The following is a 22481-nucleotide window of genomic DNA, read 5'->3' as shown; positions in this document are numbered from 1 at the left end:
AATGATGATTTGCAGCCTTCAGTTTAAATCCTACCACCGTAATTAGGAAGCCAGATACAATCAATTAAATAAATGCTAAAATTAAAAATCTAATATCAATGATAGAAACCACAAAACTATTGGGTTATTGGAAAAAACATCTGGTTCACTAATACCATATAGCAAAGGAAATATGTCTTTATCAGATCTGACCTATGTGTCACTCCAGACCGACAGCAATATGACTGCATCTTAACTACCCTCCCAAATAGTCCAGCAAGCCACTTCATTGCATTCAAGATAATGGCTCATCAACAGCTGGAGATAAACAATAAATTTTGGCATTGCCAACGCTGACCAAATCCCATGAATTAGTAAAAAATGCCGAACACAGACATTTCTTATTTATTGTCTACTGACTTACCATCATACTCAACATCCATATTTGCCAGAGCCATCAGTGTATTTTTATATGTGACATCTTTAACGTCTAATGTTCCGATAGAGTCATATACTTGTTTGCTTTTGTGAATGAGAGCATCTGTCCGATCTCTGATTTGATCTGGTGTTAGATTCCATTGCAACTTGTTCATAATCATTAGTCTGGAAACATTTGTAACAGAATCTAGAACAATTTCTGTTGCTGCAAGCACGTGAAGAGAATCTGTGGACACAAGCTTTAAGAAATAAAATAATAAAACAAACATGTTGGACAAGCATTTTGTACAGTTTTGCATTAAAACTTAATACATTGTTCTGCATATATTTGAAAAAGAATCAAAAAATAACTCTGTCTTACTGCATTTCTGGGTGGATACAACCTACTTGGATTTTAATACATTTTTGTTATTCTACAGTGCATTCATTTTTAGTTTGATCATTAGCAAATGATCTTGTGTTCCTCTGATGGTTCAGTAGGTAAATGAAGTGCATTTGTGACACTTATCCCACTATGCCATGAAGTTCTCAGGTTCTGATAAGGCTCTCTGTTGCTTATTTTTATATTCAATGGGATGTGTGCAATGCTTGCCAGGCCAACCATCACTGCACATCCCTAAATATATGAGTCACCTTCTCGAACTGCTGCAATCCATGAGGTGTAAATATAATCACTACACAGTTAGGGAGTTCCAGGACTTTGATCTAGTGCATTTGAAAGATCCATGATATAGCTACCTTGCTGATTCAGACAATTGGATAACATCTAGAAACCTTTACAGTTGAGCTCAGTGAATCAGGATGCGAAATAAAACAAAGTCAACCAAGCTTCTCACTCCTGACTGCAAAGCCATGTCCTGAAAACACGTATTGGTGAAGGGCTTGGAAGGGAACTTGCAGATGGGATATTCCCATGTATCTGCTGCCCTTGTCCTTCTAGATGGAAGTGACTGTAGGTTTGGAAGGTGCTGTCTAAGAATTTCTGCAGTGCATCTTATGGATCAAATACACTGCTGCATTCAACGTCAGTAGTGGAGGGAGGTGAAGCTTGTAGATGTTATGCCAATTACGTGAGCTGCGCTTTGTCCTGGATGGTGTCAAGCTTCCTAAGTGTTGAAAATGGGGAGTATTCCATCACACTCCTGACTACTGAGCTAGGATGGTCCCCTCAAGAACAAGTATACCGTTTTGGATACTTGTGGGGGGGACGACTTACCAGGGGTAAGTAACGGGGCTCAGGCCTCTGGCACGGAGCCTGTCCCCGCTACTCAGAAGGGAAGGGTGGAGAAGAGCAGAGCAATAATAATTGGGGACTCGATAGTTCGGGGCACAGATAGGCGGTTTTGTGGGAACGAGAGAGACTCACGTTTGGTATGTTGCCTCCCAGGTGCAAGGGTACGTGATGTCTCTGATCGTGTTTTCCGGGTCCTTAAGGGGGAGGGGGAGCAGCCTGAAGTCGTGGTCCATATTGGCACCAATGACATAGGTAGGAGTGCTGAGGATGTTAGACAGGCTTTTAGGGAGCTAGGTTGGAAGCTCAGAGTTAGAACGAACAGAGTTGTTGTCTCTGGTTTGTTACCCGTGCCACGTGATAGAGAGTCGAGGAATAGGGAGAGAGAAGAGTTAAATGCGTGGCTACAGGGATGGTGCAGGAGGGAGGGATTTCGGTATTTGGATAACTGGGGTTCTTTCTGGGGAAGGTGGGACCTCTATAGACAGGATGGTCTGCACCTGAACCTGAGGGGCACCAGTATCCTTGGGGGGAGGTTTGCTAGTGCTCTTGGGGGGGGTTTAAACTAACTCTGCAGGGGCATGGGAACCCAGACTGTAACTTTAGGGTGCAGGACCTGGAGTGTAGGGAGGGTAGGAATATGGTATCAATCTTAAAGGATCGTGCCTGTAAACAGAAGAGTGGCTTGAAGTGTGTATACTTTAATGCCAGAAGTATACGAAATAAGGTAGGTGAACTCGCAGCGTGGGTTGGTACCTGGGACTTCGATGTTGTGGCTATTACGGAGACATGGCTAGATCAGGGACAGGATTGGCTGTTGCAGGTTCCAGGGTTTAAATGTTTTAGTAGGGTCAGAGGTGGGGGTAAAAGAGGGGGGGGTGTGGCTTTGCTTGTCAAAGATAGTATTACAGCGGTGGAAAGGAAGATGGATGAAGATTTGCCATCTGAGGTAGTTTGGGTTGAGGTTAGGAATAGGAGAGGTGAGGTCACCCTGTTAGGAGTCTTTTACAGGCCTCCTAATAGTCCTAGAATCGTTGAAGAAAGGATTGCGAAGATGATTCAGGAGAAGAGTGACAGTAATAGGGTGATTGTTATGGGAGACTTTAACTTTCCTGATATTGATTGGGAAAGCTATAGCTCAAGTTCGTTAGATGGGTCAGTGTTTGTGCAATGTGTGCAGGAGAGTTTCCTGACACAATATGTAGATAAGCCAACAAGAGGTGAGGCCATACTGGATTTGGTTCTGGGTAACGAACCAGGCCAGGTATTAGAACTAGAGGTAGGTGAGCACTTTGGGGACAGTGACCACAATTCGGTGATTTTTAGTCTGGTGATGGAGAGGGATAAGTGTGTACTACAGGGCAAGAGTTATAGCTGGGGGCAGGGAAATTATGATGCGTTGAGGCATGACTTAGGATGTGTGGATTGGAAAAGTAGATTCCAAGGCAAGAGCGTAATTGATATGTGGAACTTGTTCAAGGAGCAACTATTGAGTGTCCTTGATAAGTACGTACCTATCAGGCAGGGAGGAAAGGGTCGTGTGAAGGAGCCGTGGTTTAATAAGGAGTTGGAATCCCTTGTTAAATGGAAGAGGGCGGCCTTTGTAAAGATGAGGCGTGAAGGTTCAATAGGGGCGATTGAGAGTTATAAGGTAGCCCGGAAGGACCTGAAGAGAGAGATTAGAGCAGCAACGAGGGGACATGAAAGGTCCTTAGTTGGTAGGATTAAGGAAAACCCTAAGGCTTTCTATAGGTATGTTAGGAATAAAAGAATGACTAGGGAAGGAATAGGTCCAATCAAGGATAGTAATGGGAAGTTGCGTGTGGAGGCTGAAGAGATTGGGGAGGCGCTGAATGAATACTTTTCGTCAGTATTCACTCAGGAACAGGACATTGTTGTCGATATGAATACTGAGGCACGAATAAGTAGAATGGATGGCTTTGAGATATGTAGAGAAGAGGTGTTGGAAATTCTGGCAAGGGTGAAAATAGATAAGTCCCCTGGGCCTGATTGCATTTATCCTAGGATTCTCTGGGAAGCAAGGGAGGAGATTGCAGAGCCATTGGCCTTGATTTTTGTGACCTCTTTGTCTACAGGAGTAGTGCCAGAGGACTGGAGGCTAGCAAACGTGGTTCCCTTGTTCAAGAAGGGGAGTAGGGATAATCCTAGTAACTATAGGCCAGTGAGTCTCACTTCTGTTGTGGGCAAAGTCTTAGAGAGAATTATAAGGGATAGGATTTATGCACATCTGGATAAGAATAATGTGATCAAGGATAGTCAGCATGGTTTTGTGAAGGGCAGGTCGTGCCTCACAAACCTTATTGAATTCTTTGAGAAGGTGACGAAGGAGGTAGATGAGGGGAAAGCGGTAGATGTAGTATATATGGATTTTAGTAAGGCGTTTGATAAGGTCCCCCATGGTAGGCTACTGCAGAAAATACAGAGATATGGCATTGAGGGTGAGTTGGAGGTTTGGATTAGGAATTGGCTCTCTGGAAGAAGACAGAGGGTAGTAGTTGATGGCAAAGATTCATCTTGGAGTGCCGTCACTAGTGGTGTTCCGCAAGGATCTGTTTTGGGACCATTGCTGTTTGTCATTTTTATAAATGACCTGGAGGAAGGGTTAGAAGGTTGGGTGAGCAAGTTTGCGGATGATACGAAAGTCGGAGGAGTTGTAGACAGTGAGGAAGGATATGGCAGGTTACAGCGGGATATAGAGAAGCTGCAGAGCTGGGCAGAAAGGTGGCAAATGGAGTTCAATGTAGCTAAGTGTGAAGTGATTCACTTTGGTAAGAGTAATAAAAAGATGGATTACTGGGCTAATGGTAGACTACTTGGTAGTGTGGAAGAGCAGAGGGATCTTGGTGTCCATGTACACAGATCTCTGAAAGTTGCCACCCAGGTAAATAGTGCAGTGAAGAAGGCATATGGCGTACTGGCTTTTATTGGTAGAGGAATTGAGTTCCGGAGTCCTGAGGTCATGCTGCAGTTGTATAAGACTCTGGTGCGGCCGCTTCTGGAATATTGTGTGCAGTTTTGGTCGCCATACTATAGGAAGGATGTGGAGGCACTGGAACGGGTGCAGAGGAGGTTTACCAGGATGTTGCCTGGTATGGTAGGAAGATCCTATGAGGAAAGGCTGAGGCACTTGGGGTTGTTTTCTTTGGAGAAAAGAAGGTTTAGGGGTGATTTGATAGAGGTGTACAAGATGATTAGGGGGTTAGATAGGGTTGACAGTGAGAACCTTTTTCCGCGTATGGAGTCAGCTATTACAAGGGGGCATAGCTTTAAATTAAGGGGGGGTAGATATAGGACTGATGTTAGGGGTAGGTTCTTCACTCAGCGAGTCGTAAGATCATGGAATGCCCTGCCAGTAGCAGTAGTGGACTCTCCCTCTTTATGGGTATTTAAGCGGGCATTGGATAGGTATATGGAGGATAGTGGGTTAGTGTAGGTTAGGTGGGCTTTGAACGGCGCAACATCGAGGGCCGAAGGGCCTGTACTGCGCTGTATTGTTCTATGTTCTATGTTCTATGTTCTATGTTCTATGTTCTATATATTAGTTTCAGCTCTGAACACTGATAGCATCGAAAAGCATCTACTTGCTCTGTGTCCTGTTTTCTCAACCTGCAAATTGCTAGCATTCAGGAGAAGGCAAAGAAATTGTAATAAGTCACTCCCAAGTTTCCTTTGAAGCACAGCAGCATTGACGCTAATACTTGGAGGAAGAGATGTACTTAAATATGAACTAAGAGCAGGAATAGCTTGAAACCAAGTATTTAAAATGTCAAAAACCTACCCATTAAGCTACATCACGATTTGGGTTGAATATTTTAAAGAATAGAATAGCAATTTATTGTCACATGTCTTTTTACAAAAAAAAGTGAGAAGGTTTATAAGTCACCAGACCACAGTGCCTAAATTAATGACAGAAATCATAAAGAAAAAGTGAAAAGAAGTGGTTAGCACTGCTGCCTCACAGCACCCCATCCCAGGTTCGATTCAAGCCTCGGGTGACTGTCTGTGTAGAGTTTGCACATTCTCCCCTGTCAGCGTGGGTTTCCTCTGGGTGCTACGGTTTCCTCCCACAGTCCACAGATGTGCAGGTCAGGTGAATTGGCCACACTAAATTGCCCATAGTGTTAGGTGCATTAGTCAGTGGGAAATGGGTCTGGGTGGGTTACTCTTCGGAGGGTCAGTGAGGACTGGTTGGGATGAAGGGCCTGTTTCCACACTGTAGGGAATCTAATCTAATCTAAAGTAAGAGTTCACCATTATTCAATTAATGGCTCTTGAATTCGGGGTACATTGGAAAATCAGGCCGAAACAGCCAACGCAAGGCTGGGCCAAGACAATTTCACCATGCTGACTGACAAAGAAAAAGAAACAAATTCTGCACTGTTTATCCCACTACCTCAAGGGATATCCTGCACCACCTGCCAAAATATGTATCAGTCAGGAATGGACCTGTTCAATCAAATGAAGACCCAGTGTAGAAACATGCAACCGTGAATAGATGTCATCTTCAAATCCTGGGACAGTTAAATACAATAATAAATAAACTCATTTTTAAACAGTCAGACTTATAAACTGTATCTATTAAGTTTCAATCTCTCTGAGCATTGTCAAGGGAATATTCCTTGGCAGCAGCACTTCCTGGTAATTAAAGAAAATAGCAGTAAGATTTGTCTGATGGCCTTGTTTCTGTGAAAAAAAATGTACAGGGCAAATATTTAGATAAGTACAGATGAAACAAGTTTCCAAATATGAACAGCAATGAGAGCAAGGATCTACAATTCTTTCCTAAAATATCCTGATTGAATCAATAATTTATGATGTCTTTGAGACAATCTTAAAGTTTAATTTGTATTGTTTATGAGTAAAGCAGTCCCAACTGTCCAATATCAGTCATAGAATCCCTACAGTGTAGAAGCGAGTCATTGGCCCATCGAGTCCACACCAACCCTCCAAAAATTGTGGGCCAGCAGTGCTAACCACTGTGCTGCCCCAATTCAACTTACTTTCCATTTTCTTCCCCCACTTAGATGTGGAAATGTAGACTGAACATCTGTCATAGGATAAGTAAGCAAGGGCAGTGAGATGGTGTGATATTGCCATACACAATTAGAAAATCTTAAATAGCAGTCTGGGACACTTGCTAGTCTTTCGCCTGTCTTCACCTGTACATTATCGTCAATAATTTGGGATTTTGCAGATAGACTCAAATAATGGCAAAGTGAGGAAACCTTCCTTATTTCTCTGAGGTGAAAATAATCTATTATGTTAGTGGGAAGGGATCAAAGATGTAATAATTAGGACTCAGAAGAATTAAAGGAGATGTACACTAAACTGACGAGGAAAAAGAAACAAACATACTGCAAAAGAGGGAAATTAAGTAGTACACCAGAGATTTGGAAGCAGGTAATACTGACTTTTTGCTAAAAACATTCAGGAAAATTGAACATGGGGCATAAGGTATTGAAGGTATAATGATGAAGTCCAATGTTTAATGATGTTAATTCATCACTGCATATGCTAATGGAAGCTCAGGAGTGAAAGGATGGAAACAATCATGTAAGGTAGAGGGTGAACTTGAAAGAAAATAAAATAAATGATTAAGGAAACTCAAAGAAAATGGAAAAACAATGTAAGAATAAACTGCTACATTTTCATTATTAACACAAAATCCCGATCAATATGTAATAAATGTCATAAAAACAAAAACAAACACATAGACCTCGACCCAATATACCGGCCACTGCAATGAACAACCGGAACTGGCATCCAGAAGCAGCAGGAACAGAATCAAACAAATTCCAGAGGACACAGTACAGCAGCACTTCAGGAGGATCCAAAGCACTGAAGATGTCACCGAGACAGGGGACAACATGTCTGCAAGTTAACTTCCCAGCTCAGCCAACATACCCCCACACTACAACAACCAGCACTCAACATACAAATTTTGACGCAAACCTCGACTACTGTGAGTACATTGTGCAATTCACTAGGACCGGGTATTTTTCATCTGTTTAAACAGCACTACAAAGCTTCACAATTTTATTCACAAACATGAAACTAGCAGTTACACTTCTCTGCTGTAGGTGTGATATGAACCAAAACTCGTAGCAATGTGAAACTCTCTTTGTAAAAAGCAATCTGGTTCATTTATATACAAGAGGAAAAGAAATCAGCCATCCTTGTTTGATCTTGCCTACATATGATTCCGGACCCACAGCATCTTCTGAAATTTGCTAATCTAGTTTTGAAACTCTCATCCACACTTTTCTCACCTCGAAACGCAACTATTCCAACTATTTCTATCCAGATGTTCATAAATCCTATCCCTTACAATTCTCTCTAAGACTTTGCCCACAACAGAAGTGAGACTCACTGGCCTATAGTTACTCGGGCTATCCCTGCTCCCCTTCTTGAACAAGGGGACCACATTCGCTATCCTCCAGTCTTCTGGCACTATTCCCGTAGACAACGACGACATAAAAATCAAGGCTAATGACTCCGCTATCTCATATGTCCACCACATTTTGTATCCTCTATAAACTCTAGATCACCAAAACTATGCCACTTCCGTTATAGCATGGAGCAAGTGCCATTCTCCTATCATACATTGGCTATCTCATATGTACACCAATGGCTCCGCAACTCATATGTCCACCACATTTTGTATCCTCTATAAACTCTAGATCACCAAAACTATGCCACTTCCGTTATAGCATGGAGCAAGTGCCATTCTCCTATCATACATTGGCTCTGGTTAGGCAATGTCTTTCTTTAAAATTCTTTTAGTTTTTAGATAATTTCATGACTTCACTTATCATTACCCTGTAATCATTGTAATCATCTCCGGATCCAGAACTCACTGAGATATCTTCCTTTTATTCTGGCCTCGTGTGAGTTCCCAATCATAACCATTATTAGTTACCATGCCTTAATTTGCCACAGACCCAAACTCTGGCATTCCTGACCTCCACCTCTCCAAATCTATATCTCACCTTTCTCCTTTAAACATTCCCTAGAACATGTCTCTTTTTATCATCTCATTTAATGTCTCAATGTCTTTGATTTATAAAAGTCCTGAGAGGTGTCTTGGAATGGTACATAAATATAAATATCTTCCAGCACTTGGTCAACATTTTTGCTTCGGAGGTAAAATTAGATAAAATAGGTAAAAAGTGATTAGAATGGATGGCCTTGAGGTACGTAGGGAAGAGGTCTGGGGAATACTGGAAAGGATGAAAATAGATAAGTCCTCTGGGCCTGATGGCATTTATCCTAGGATCCTCTGGGAAGCTAGGGAGGAGATAGCGGAGCCATTGGCCTTGATTTTTATGTCATCGTTGTCTACGGGAATAGTGCCAGAAGACTGGAGGATAGCGAATGTGGTCCCCTTGTTCAAGAAGGGGAGCAGGGATAGCCCGAGTAACTATAGGCCAGTGAGTCTCACTTCTGTTGTGGGCAAAGTCTTAGAGAGAATTGTAAGGGATAGGATTTATGAACATCTGGATAGGAATAATGTGATCAAGGATAGTCAGCATGGTTTTGTGAAGGGCAGGTTGTGCCTCACAAACCTTATTGAATTCTTTGAGAAGGTGACCAAGGAAGTGGATGAGGGTAAAGCAGTAGATGTGGTGTATATGGATTTTAGCAAGGCGTTCGATAAGGTACCCCATGGCAGGCTAATGCAAAAACTACGGAGGTATGGCATTGAGGGTGCATTAGAGGTTTGGATTAGGAATTGGCTGGCTGGAAGGAGACAGAGGGTAGTAGTTGATGGTATAGGTTCATCTTGGAGCGCAGTTACTAGCGGTGTTCCACAAGGATCTGTTTTGGGACCATTGCTGTTTGTCATTTTTATAAATGACCTGGAGGAGGGGCTTGAAGGCTGGGTGAGCAAGTTTGCGGATGACACGAAAGTCGGTGGAGTTGTGGACAGCGAAGAAGGATGTGGCAGGTTACAGCGCGATATAGATAAGTTGCAGAGCTGGGCAGTAAGGTGGCAAATGGAATTCAATGTAGCTAAGTGTGAAGTCATTCACTTTGGTAGGAGTAACAAGAAGATGGATTACTGGGCTATTGGTAGACTACTTGGTAGTGTGGATGAGCAGAGGGATCTTGGTGTCCACGTACACAGATCTTTGAAAGTTGCCACCCAGGTAAATAGTGCTGTGAAGAAGGCATATGGTCCACTGGGCTTTATTGGTAGAGGAATTGAGTTCCGGAGTCCTGAGGTCATGTTGCAGTTGTATAAGACTCTGGTGCGGCCTCATCTGGAGTATTGTGTGCAGTTTTGGTCACCATACTATTGGAACGAGTGCAGAGGAGGTTTACCAGGATGTTGCCTGGCATAGTAGGAAGATCGTATGAGGAAAGGCTGAGGCACTTGGGACTTTTCTCATTGGAGAAAAGAAGGTTTAGGGGAGATTTGATAGAGGTGTACAAGATGATTAGGGGTTTAGATAGGGTTGACAGTGAGTACCTTTTTCCGCGTATGGAGTCAGCTGTTACTAGGGGACACAGCTTTAAATTAAGGGGTGGTAGGTATAAGACAGATGTTAGGGGTAGATTTTTTACTCAGCGGGTTGTGAGTTCATGGAATGCCCTGCCAGTAGCAGGGTGGACTCTCCCTCTTTATGGTCATTTAAGCGGGCATTGGACAAGCATATGGAGGTTATTGGGCTAGTGTAGATTAGGTAGGCTTCGGTCGGCGCAACATCGAGGGCCGAAGGGCCTGTACTGCGCTGTATTTTTCTATGTTCTATGTTCTATGTCAATTTGATGTGTTCTGACCTAGGTGGTAAGTACAATATATAATCTGAAGACTTCCAATGAGGAGGGGAGGTGGTGCTTGTAGGATTGGCTGGATGGGTTGTTTGGAGGTTTATGTGCTCCCTGTAATGTCTCAACTTCACCTCTGCATGTTCTTGAATTTTTTTTCTACATTTTGGTCAGTCACACAAGTCACTGCAAGTTATAGTGAATCAAGAATGTGGCTCACTCCCATGTTCAGAGATGCTTTGAAGGAATTACTGCAGTTTCTGCTGGCTTCTGGGAGTCTCCCACTCCATTTGAGTTCCCTGTTAACAAATGTATTGGGATTCTGGTGTCAGGCATATAGGCTATGGATCCTGTTAAGCAGGTCTAGTTTTGATAATTAACATTTCAATGTCAAGCAAATGACTTTACAGAAGACACTGTTGTTGGACTCACCAGATTCAGAGGATTTTGTGTGAGAACAGCTAGTGCCAATTGCCAGTGCTTGGCCAAGTCTCTGAAACATATAAGAATGCAGGAATGAGTGCAGCCAAGTAAACCATGATCCCAGTCACAGGGTTGAGATCCTGTTTCTGAAATATCTTTTCCATACAAAAAGTTGTTGCTGGAAAAATTCAATTCTGAAAAGGGTCACTGGACTCGAAATGTTAACTCTTCCTTTTCTCCAGATACTGCCAGATCTGCTTAGTTTTCCAGCAATTTCTGTTTTTGTTTCTGATTTCCAGCATCCACGTTCTTTGTTTTTTTTAACTCTATACCTTTGTTGGCTAAAGATTAAGCTGATGCACAGGAGGCTGTAATGAATTTTGTTATCTTTGTCTTCTTTTATTTAGAGAAGCTCCCAAGATATTGAAAGTAGTATACATTTTCCAGGAATATTTAAGTAGTTATTGGAAAGGCAGAATATTGTTCTTTATTTTTTAATGGATATTGGCAGCACCAGCAAGGCATGCATTTATTGTCCAACCTAATTGTCCTCGAACTGAGTTGCTAGGCCATTTCAGAAAGTGCTGTGGGAATGGAGTCACATTGTAGGCAAAAATCAAACAAGGATGGCTGATTTCTTTTCCTTATGTATATTAATAAACCAGATTGTTTTTGACAAAGAGAATTTCACATTGCTAGCTCGCTTTGATTCATGTCACACTTCCAAAAGAGAAGAGTAATGGCTAATGTCATGATTGTAAATAAAATTGTGAAGCTTTGTAATGTTATTTAAACAGATGAAAAATACATGGTCCTCGTGAATTGCATTACATACTCATGGTGATCAAGGTTTGCGTCAAGATTTATACCTTGTGCCAGTTGTCGCAGTTGTGGGTATGTTTGCTGAGCTGGTAAGTTAAGAAGCAGACAAGTCGTCCCTTGTCTCAGTGACACCTTTAGTGCTTTGGAGCCTCCTGTGAAGCGCCACTGTACTGTGTGCCCTGGAATTTACTTGGTTCCATTCCTGCTGCTTCTAGTTGCCAGTTCCAGTTGTTCGTCAAAGTGACTGGTATATTGGGTCTAGGTCTATGTTGAACCCACAGACTCCATCAACAAACACAGAAACCTAGACCCAATATACTGGCCACTACGATGAACAACCAGAACTGGCAACCAGAAGCAGCAGGAACGGAACCAAGTAAATTCCAGGAGACACGGTGCAGCAGCGCTTCACAGGAGGCTCCATGGCACTGATGTCACCGAGACAGGAGACGACATGTCTGCAACTTACCAGCGAACATACCTACAACCAGGACAACTCATGGTGGTCATTTACATAAGTGATCCGCCAGCTCCAGCTCATGTGCAGCCACCTTTCCATTCACAGCATCATTGGTATCCCTATCTTTGGTAACCCAGGCCCCAACTCCAACTCTTTTTTTTTGGCCTCTCCGATATTGAGTCATAGAAATGAAAAGCATAGAAACAGACCCTTTGGCCCAACTTGTCCATGCTGAACAGATATGCTGACAGATAATCTTGTGTCATTTGCCACATAACACCCATATTCCTCTAAACTCTTCCTATTCATGTACCCATCCAGATGTTTTTTAAATGTTGTAATTGTACCAGCCTCCATCACATCCTCTGGCAGCTCATTTCATACAGGCACCACCCTCTGTGTGAAAAAGTTGTCTCTTAGATCTTTTCTTTCCCCCCTTTCACCATAAACCTCATCCAGTTTTCAAATTCCCTACCCTGAGGAAAAACTCTTGGCTGTTCACTCTATCCACATCCCTCATGATTTTATAAACTTCTACAAGGTCACCCCTCAGCTTCCAAAGCTTTTGGGAAAATAGCCCCAGTCCTTATAAATGTTTTCTGAACGCTTTCAAGTTTAACAACATCCTCTTGGGACAAGAAATGTGTTAAATTCCGTCAAAAGTGGAATCCAGACTTTGGACCACATCCTTCCTACAGTGGGGAAATCAGCATTGAACATAATATTCCAAAAGTGTCCAAACCAATGTCCTGTACAGCTGCAACATGACATCCCTGAGGGATGGGGGTGAGAGTAGTTGTAGGGATGGGTGAGGGGGGGGTGGCACGGTGGCACAGTGGTCAGCATTGCTGCCTCAGCACCAGAGACGCGGGCTCAATTCCCGACTCAGGCGACTGACTGTGTGGAGTTTGCATGTTCTCCCCGTATCTGCGTGGGTTTCCTCCGGGTGCTCCGGTTTCCTCCCACAGACCAAAAATGTGCAGGTCAGGTGAATTGGCCATGCTGAATTGCCCGTAGTGTTAGGTAAAGGGGTACATGTAAGGGAATGGGTGGGTTGCACTTCGGCGGGTCGGTGTGGACTTGTTTGGCCGAAGGGCCTGTTTCCACACTGTAAGTAATTTAATCTGATCTGAAATGGGGGGCAGGGGCAGGGATGCCTTTATATTTTGTCATTTTTCGAGAACCTGGCAATCTTCCAGAGCTATAATAGGGAGTGGGCGAGTAATGAGCTTTGGATTGTTATGGCAGCCACTATTAAATTCCTCCCATTTTACAATGTTCTTAACCGGGCTCACACTCAGGTAGTGAACTACTGTTCACTTGAAGAAACCCCCAAAGAGTAGTAAGGGGCTCCTGTTCCAGTAATGAGTCGACGACGACGACAACATCAAAAACTGTTACCACCACTCCATCAGTCAGCATTAACAAAAACCTTATTTTTAGTTTGTGCGGCGGGCCAACGTAGTTCTACCGCTGGATTTCGAGGGAAATTGTTCCACGCGCGGTATCGTACGACGTGCAGTTGCAGAAACCGAGGCAGACGGTTAACCGTTGAAGCAGCCGCACGTGACTCACCGTCTGGACACCCCGCCCCCACACATCCCCATCCCCATCCCCCTCCCCTAAAGCTGCAGCCCGTCTGCAGCAGTGTGCGCTTGCGCGCTGCCCAGTGGCAGGGCGCCGTGGAATGTCGTGAAGGCGGCCGCGAGCTCCTTTGGTGTTGGGGGTTGGGGGTTGAGCGCAAGCGGGTCCGCCTCAAGATACACAAACAAACACGCACACGCAGGTAGCCAGCCCCAAAGGAAAAACAACGCGAAAACTTGCAAATGATCCCTACTGGAACGACTTGTCTTGGCGTGCCTAAGAACTCTGTGCCCCTGAATGTTCAACCCCTAAGTGCTTATTGCTTTATCTTTATTCATTTCTTTCTGTCTCTGGGTCGCACGCTGCAGACCGCATCTTTTGCACTCAGGGCTGTCGCTGACTCTCCATCGGGCGGACTCGATGAGACAGAATGGTTGCAGCATAGGATGTGACCGTTCGGCCCGTTGAGTGCATGTCTGTTCTCTGCAAGAGCATTGTATTCAGGACCATCTTTCTTGTTGTGGTTCTGTTCGCCGAGCTGTGAATTTGTGTTGCAGACGTTTCGTCCCCTGTATAGGTGACATCCTCAGTGCTTGGGAGCCTCTTGTGAAGCGCTTCTGTGATGTTTCCACCGGCATTTGTAGTGGTTTGAATCTGCCACTTCTGGTTGTCAGTTCCAGCTGTCCGTTGCAGTGGTCGGTATATTGGGTCCAGGTCGATGTGCTTATTGATTGAATCTGTGGATGATTGCCATGCCTATAGGAATTCCCTGGCTGTTCTCTGTTTCGCTTGTCCTGTAATAGTAGTGTTGTCCCAGTCGAACTCATGTTGCTTGTCATCTGAGTGTGTGGCTACTAAGGTCAATGTCGTTTCGTGGCTAGTTGGTGTTCATGGATGCGGATTGTTAGCTGTCTTCCTATTTGTCCTATGTAGTGTTTTGTGCAGTGCTTGCATGGGACTTTGTACACTACATTGGTTTTGCTCATGCTGGGTATCGGGTCCTTCGTCCTGGTGAGTTGTTGTCTGAGAGTGGCTGTTGGTTTGTGTGCTGTTATGAGTCCTAGTGGTCGCAGTAGTCTGGCTGTCAGTTCAGAAATGCTTTTGATGCATGGTAGTGTGGCTAGTCCTTCACTATAAATGCCAGAGGAAACATCACAGAAGCGCTTCACAGGAGGCTCCCAAGCACTGAGGATGTCACCTAGACAGTGGACGAAACGTCTGCAACACAAATTCCCAGCTCGGCGAACAAAACCACAACAACGAGCACCCGCGTTACAAATCTTCTCCCAAACTATCTTTCTGTTCTGCCCCCATCCCCAACATCATGGCAGATGTTGAGATCCAAATTCAGTTTAAAAAAATCTGGAATTAGAAGGTAGGCAAATTGCGACTGTGCATCCATTGTCATAAAACCCCATCTAGGTTCACTAATCTTGTTGTGTTGGGGAAACACAAAACAGATCTGACCGCATGTCCAGAGAGAAACAGAAGCCCAGTGATCTTCATCAGAACTGAAAATAACTGGGAAAAGGTATTACTTACGATCACAAAGCAGGGGGAGTGAATATAGTATATAGAAAGGCTGCAGAGCGAGAGAAGAAAGGGGCAGGCAAGTGAAAAGATTGCTGTTGGTATGCCAAGACAGCAATAAAAAACGCTGCTGCTAATGAGAAGTATAAATGGTTGAAAATGGGTTGGCTGTACTGGAAGTAACCCAATACAAAACAGGACCCTGGCATGGGGGGTGGGAGGCAGAGTAACAAACATGAATAAGGTTGTGAAATCATGACATTCAATGTTCAGCCTTGAAGGCTGTAAGGTACTCAAGTGAAAGGTAAAGTTTTTCTGCTGCGTGCTAACTTATGGAGTAGTGGCAACAGTTAATATTGTAATCGAAAGTGTAGTTCCTCCAGTGAGTGAGGACCTTCGTGGACTAAGGACTTGGCAGGGAGCTGCTACAAGTCACCGCCTTCCATTATTTTGAACAACCTTTACAGGCCAGTTGGGATGAAGCACTTCGTTTGTTAATTGGCAGTGGGTGCAATTGTGAAGTAGAACTCTCTGTTCAGAGCTTAATTTAGAAAAAGTTTAGAAGGTGGCAAAGTTCTGTTCTGCCAACATCCCATTTAAGTAAATTCAATTCCTGCCTCTGGGCCCAGATAATTTGACCCTGTGGCTTTTTGAAATTTAACACCATCATCTCACAGTTCACAATACTTTAAAATTTCATGTCATCTGCAAATATATGAAATGGATTCCTAACACAGACACCTGAGGAACGCACTCTAAGAGATTGAAAAAACAGCCATTCACTATTCCTCTCAGTTTCCTGTCACTCAGCCAATTTTGTATCCATGTCACCAACATGTATTTAGGTTGAGATTTATAAAACCATGAGGGATAGCTTTCCTAGTGTGGGGTAGTTCAAAACCAGGAAGCATATTTTTGAGGTGAGTGGAGAAAGATTCAAAAAGGACATGATGGATAACTTTTTATGTAGAGATGGGATTGTGTGTGAATTGAACTACCAGGTGAAGTGATGGATGCCGGTACAGTTATAACATTTAAAAGACATTTGGATAAGTTTCGAGGGATATGGGTTATGCACAGGCAGGTGAGACTAGTTTAGATTCTCTACAGTGTGGAAACAGGCCCTTCAGCCCAACACTGACCTTCTGAAAAATAACCCACCCAGACCCATTTCCCTCTGACTCATGTACCCAACACTATATGCAATTTCGCATGGCCAATTCACCTGGCCTGCACATCTTTGGACTGTGGGAGGAAACCAGAGCAAACCCACGCAGACAGGGGGAGAATATGCAAACTCCACACAGACAGTTGCCTGAGGCTGGAATTGAATCCGGGACCCTGGTGCTAGGAGGTAGTAATTACTAACCACTGAGCTACCCATTTAATTTGGAACAGAGTTAGTGTGGACTGCTATGTCAAATTGCTATATAGAGTACAAGGATGTGCAGGCTAGGTGGATTACCCAAGGGAAATGCAGGGTTATAGGGATAAGGTGAGTCTGGGTGGGATGCTGTTTGGAGGGTTGATGTGGATTCGAAGGGCTGAATAACCTGCTTCCTCACTGCAAGGATTCTATGATTCTGATCTGCAGACTGTCACATGCAAGGCAGGTGATGCTGAAAGGACTGGGGAGAGGAATTTTTTTGTATGCTCTCTTCAACACCTCGACATCACCTCCTCACATTCCTCCAAAATCTACCAAAGTGTTCAGTGTTTTCCTGAGGGAACCATTCCATTTCAATTAGTCACAAGCCAGGGACTCCCATAAGCTGGCAGAGATGTTTTAAATCTTCAGGGATTCTTTAGAGATTGGATTTGGTGATTAGTGCTGAGTGTGGTAGTTTGGAAGAGGATGTTTCTGTTTGACCACCTTTCTTGTCACAGAATTTGGAGGATCTTGCGAAGATGCCACTGGTGATGTATTGAAATCTCCAATGTTTTGAGATGCCTGCTGTACATGATTAAAATATTTTAAACATAAGTAGGAATGTCGGTATCACTGCCATTTGGTAACCGATGACCTTAGTGTTGGGTTTGAAACACGAGTGCTCAAATGCTCTCATCATCAAAGCGTGAAGTTTGAGGTGGCATATTGAAGGCAAAGATGAATTTCATCATCGATACCTGCTTTCAATATGAAGCAGCTTCTAAATTTGGAGAACTCTCTGCATTTTCCAGGATCTCACTATAGGTATTTACTGATGGGGAAGCTGGCTGTTTTTAGTGAAACGACCATTTTTTTATATACGTTTTGGGAAAATGCACACACAAGTGTTTTCTGCACATGGAGCTCAATGATTGAAATTGCAGTAGTTTTGGTTTTATAATGAAGGTGGTGTAAGGTTGAGCAATTCTGAATGGAGTTAAAGTGTCATGGATGATTTTGAATATTTGTTTATTGGTGATGGAGTTCCTGTAGCATTTATTGACACCATTGAATATCTATTCACTTCAGAGTTGCATTCAAAGATTTAGGGCAGCATGATGGCTCAGTGGTTAGCACTGCTGCCCTGTGCCAGGGACCCGAGTTCGATTTCAACCTCAGGTATGGTGTTTGCACATTCTCCCCGTGGCTGCATGGGTTTCCTCCGGATGCTCTGGTTTCCTCCCACAATCCAAAGATGTGCACCTTAGGTGAATTGGCCATGCTAAATTACCCATACTGTTCAGGAATATGTAGGTTAGGTGCATTAGTCAGGGATAAATATCAGATAATAGGGTAGTGGAATGGGTCTGGGTGGATTATTCTTCGGAGGGTTGGTGTGGACTTGTTGTGCCGAAAGGCCTGTTTCACACTGTAGGGATTCTATGATTTCCATTGATTTTTTCAAAAAAAATTGGAAAGCTGTTGACAATTGGTGTAGTGGCACAATGGTTAGCATTGCTATCTCAGCACCCAGGACTCAGGTTTGATTCTGCCCTTGGATGACTATCTGCATGGAGGTTGTACCTACTTCCAGTGTCTGTGTGGGTTTCTGCCAGGTACTCCTGTTTCCTCCCACTGTCCAATGATGTGTGGGCTATGTGGATTGACCATGCTAAGTTACCCTGCAGTGTCCAGGGATGTGCATGCTGGATGCATTAGCTGGATGCAGGGTTACAAGGATAGGGTGGGATGCACTCTGGAGAGTTGGTGCAGACTCAATGGGCCAATGGTTTCTATCTGCACTGTAAGGAGTATTTGGTTCTATGACCATTATTAACATTCAAGTCATGATGTTTCAGCAGTAGTTTTTTTCACCCCTTTTTTAGTTGAAAAAAAATGTGATTCAACAAATTTTCTCTGTGGGACATGAATAATTCCACTCCAGCTTCTTTCATCTCTTCAAACCCAATTTCTTTTATTGAGGTGATGATCTCCCACTGAAACTTGGGGGCAACATGATAAAATTATTTGAAGTTGTGGACATATTTGGATTCCATGTTTAGCTTAATAACATTCATGCACGACAATGCAACTTTGTCCCATGAATCAACTATAGTTTAGGTACATTGAGAGTACTGTGGTACACCTATATTTTCTAATTATTGGTTTCCTCTAACCATCTGTTTCCTTGATAAGTTGTGAATTCTTTGACAATATTAAACTGTCAACTTCATTGTTGCCCCGATCCATGAGGTACATAAACAAATTTGTGTTCTATGTTAGAAAGGGGAAGTGATGGCTTAGTGGCCTTATTGTTGGACTATTAATCCAGAGACCCTGTAGACTATGGGTCAAATCCCACAATGGTAGATTTTGGAATTTGAATTCAATAAAAATCTGGAATTAAGAGTTTAATGATAACCTGAAACCGTTGTTAATTGTTGGAAAAAAATCCATCTCATTAATTAATGTCTTTTAGGAAAGGGAACCTTACCTAGTCTGTTAAGGTTTCCTTTCCAGACCCACAGCAACATGATTGACTCTTAACTGTCCTCTGAGATTGGCAATAAATGCTGGCCTAATCAGTGGAGGATTTGAGCTAAAGGGAGAGGCTGAACAGGCTAGGGCTGTTTTCCCTGGAGCGTCGGAGGTTGAGGGGTGATCTTATAGAGGTTTACAAAATCATGAGGGGACTGGATAGGATAAACAGACAAAGTCTTTTCCTTGGGGTAGGGGAGTCCAGAACTAGAGGGCATAGGTTTAGGGTGAGAGGGGAAAGATATAAAAGAGACCTAAGGGGCAACTTTTTCATGCAGAGGGTGGTATGTGTATGGAATGAGCTGCTAGAGGAAGTAGTGGAGGCTGGTACAATTGCAACATTTAAAAGGCATTTGGATGGGTATATGAATAGGAAGGGTTTGGAGGGACATGGGCTGGGTGCTGGCAGGTGGGACTAGATTCGGTTGAGATATCTGGTTGGCATGGACAGGTTGGACCGAAGGGTCTGTTTCATGCTGTACATCTCTATGACTCTATGATACCCTCATCCTGTGAGTTAATTTTAAAAAAAACTCTTTGATCCTAATGAATAATTAAAGTCATTAATAACCACTGCTGAACACAGTAATAGGTACAGTACCAGGGCTTCTGACTTTGCAGTCAATGATGAAGGGACAATTTCTGCCATTGTCTGGGAGAAAAACTTTAAATCACTTGCCCCTCTTCTGATTACAATTTCATTCAGAATCAAGCCAGCTGAGCAGCCAATCAGAAGGGGATATCATAGAGTTTTACAACATGGAAAATCAGTCCCTTCAGCCCATCATGCCTGCACCAGTCATCAAGCACTAATCTATTCTCGTCCCATTTTCCAGCACTTGACAGAGAACCTTGCATGCCATGGAGTTTCAAGTGATCATCTAAATACTTCTCAAATGTTGTGCTGGTTCCCACCTCTACCACACTTTCAGGAGGTGAATTTCAGATTCTCATCACTCTGTGAATGAACAAAGCTTTTCTTAAATCCCTGAAACCATGTACCTCTTATTTTAAAACGGTCCCCCCTGGTTATTGACACTTGTACTAAGTGGAAAATGTTATTCCTATCTACTAATGCACCTCATAGTTTTTAAAAAGTTCAATCAGGTCTTCCCTCAACCTTCTCTGCCGAAAGAAAAACAACGAGGTAAAAACCAATGACTGCAGATGCTGGAAACCAGATTCTGGATTAGTGGTGCTGGAAGAGCACAGCAGTTCAGGCAGCATCAAAGTAGCTTCGAAATCGACGTTTCGGGCAAAAGCCCTTCATCAGATGAAGGGCTTTTGCCCGAAACGTCAATTTCGAAGCTACTTTGATTCTGCCTGAACTGCTGTGCTCTTCCAGCACCACTAATCCCGAAAGAAAAATAACCCCACCATACTTAGTCTCTCTTCATTGCTGAATGGCTTTAGCCCAGGTAATATCCTGTGAATCTCCTTTGTACCCTCAACAGAGAAATCACATCGTTCCTATAGTGTCATAACCAGACTTGCACACTATACTTGAGCTGTGGCCTGATGTTATATACAGCTCCATCATAACACCTCTGGTCTTATATTCATTGCCTGTATGCTGGGAAATTGAGGAGATAGAAAGATGTTCAATTAGTCATGGGTTGAGGGGTTATAGAGAGCAGGAAACAAAGTGGAGTTGAGCTCAGGATAAGATCAGTCATTGATTGTAGAACATATAACAGTACAGCACAGGATTAAGCTCTTCTGCCCACCCTGTCTGTGCCAACTATGATGCCATTCTAAACCAATCCCACCTGCCTTCATTTGGTCCATATTGCTGTATTCCCTGCCTGTACATATGTCTAAATGCCTCTCAAACATTGCTATTGCATCTGCTTTTACCACCTCCCGTGGCAGCACATTCCAGTCACCTTTCATCTGTGTGTAAATAAACTTGACTCGCACTTCTCCTTTAAATATTTCTTCTCTCACCTTCAACCTATGCCCCCATGTATTTGACATTTCCACCCTGGGAAAAAAAAGATTCTGACTATACACCCTATCCATGCCTTTCATAATTTAATATAATTCTATCAGGTCACTCCTTAGCCGCTGACAATCTAGTGAAAATTTGTCCAATCTCTCCTAATAGCTAACATACTCCAATCAAGTTTAATCCTGGTAAACCTCTTTTGCACCCTCTTCAAGGCCTAAACATCCTTCCTATAATGTGGTGAGCGGAATTGCACTCAGTATCCAAAATGTGGTCTCGCTAAAGTCTTGTATAGTTGCAACATGACACCCAACGTTTATAGTCAGGGTCCCAACTGTTGAAGGCAAGGATTGTTATCTCTTCTTTACCACTTTGACCACTTGTATTGCCACTTTCTGGGAGCTATGCATCCCAAGATCTCTTGGTACATCAGTGCTCCTAAGGCTCCTCCCATTTACTGGATACTTTCCACTTGCATTTGTCCTTCTAAATGCATCACCTCACTCATGATCATATTAAATGGTGGATCAGGCTCAGGGGCTGAATTGTCTACTTCTGCTCAGAGTTCTTATGTTCCTGATTAATAAAGCCAAAAATCCCATATGCTATATTAATCACATTATCCATCTGTCCTGCTGCCTTCAAGGATCTGTGGATGTACATAGCCATGTCCCTCTGATCCTCTGTACTTCCTACCATTCACCATGTACTCCTTGTTAGTCCCCCCAAAATGCAACACATCACAGCTTTCCTGACTAAATTCTGTTTGCAACTATTCAGCCTATCTGACCAGCCTATCTATGTTGTTCTGCAGTCTAAGGCTTTCCTCCTCACTATTTACTACACCACCAATTTTCATGTTCTCTGTAAACTTGGTAATCATACCGTGTTCATTCATGTTTAAATTATTAATGTACACAACAAACAGCATCCTGTGCTATGCCATTGGTCACAGGTTTCCAGTCAACAAAAATATCTTTCACCTCTGCTCCTGTCAACTAAGCCAATTTGACCAATTTTTCAAATTGCCCTGGATACCTTGGGCTCTTAGCTTCTTAAACAGTCTGGCATGTGAAACTTTGTCAAAACATTTATTGAAATCTGTGTAGGTTATATCAGGTGGACTAGCCTCATCTACATACCTAGTCACACCCTCAGAAAATTCATCAGATTTGTTTGATATAATTTAATCTTTTTAAAATCATGGTGACCCTCCATTAATCCTTGACTATCCAAGTAGAGATTAATTCTATCCCTTAGAATTTTCGATAAGTTCCCTATCACAAATACTAGGCCTACTGATCTGTGGTTTCCTGGTTTATCCCTACTCTTCTTGATTAACAGTTCCACATTAGTTATCCTTCAG

At 43.1% G+C, this 22481-nt stretch overlaps 1 protein-coding gene across 5 annotated transcripts in view; it reads right to left on the bottom strand.

Annotated features, from left to right (window-relative positions):
• LOC140496120 (neurolysin, mitochondrial-like) overlaps positions 1–13684 on the bottom strand; it is a 59252-nt gene extending 45568 nt beyond the window's left edge. For 2 of the 5 annotated variants that reach the window (XM_072595673.1, XM_072595681.1), the window contains exons 1-2: positions 13579–13673; positions 404–656 (exon numbers count right to left, since the gene is read on the bottom strand). In XM_072595673.1, the coding sequence (XP_072451774.1) occupies positions 404–578 (175 nt within the window). In that variant the 5' untranslated portion in view covers positions 579–656; positions 13579–13673. Of the gene's footprint in view, positions 1–403; positions 657–10873; positions 10929–13441 lie in introns of those variants that run through there. The other 3 variants (XM_072595674.1, XM_072595678.1, XM_072595675.1) reach the window with 3 other exon arrangements.
• Positions 13685–22481: the final 8797 nt, after the last annotated feature.

The sequence above is a fragment of the Chiloscyllium punctatum genome, chromosome 2 (assembly GCF_047496795.1).
Source record: "Chiloscyllium punctatum isolate Juve2018m chromosome 2, sChiPun1.3, whole genome shotgun sequence".
In the NCBI taxonomy this organism is placed as follows: Eukaryota; Metazoa; Chordata; class Chondrichthyes; order Orectolobiformes; family Hemiscylliidae; genus Chiloscyllium; species Chiloscyllium punctatum.
Note: the sequence above shows the minus strand (reverse complement) of the source record. Positions and strands in the feature narration are given on the sequence as shown.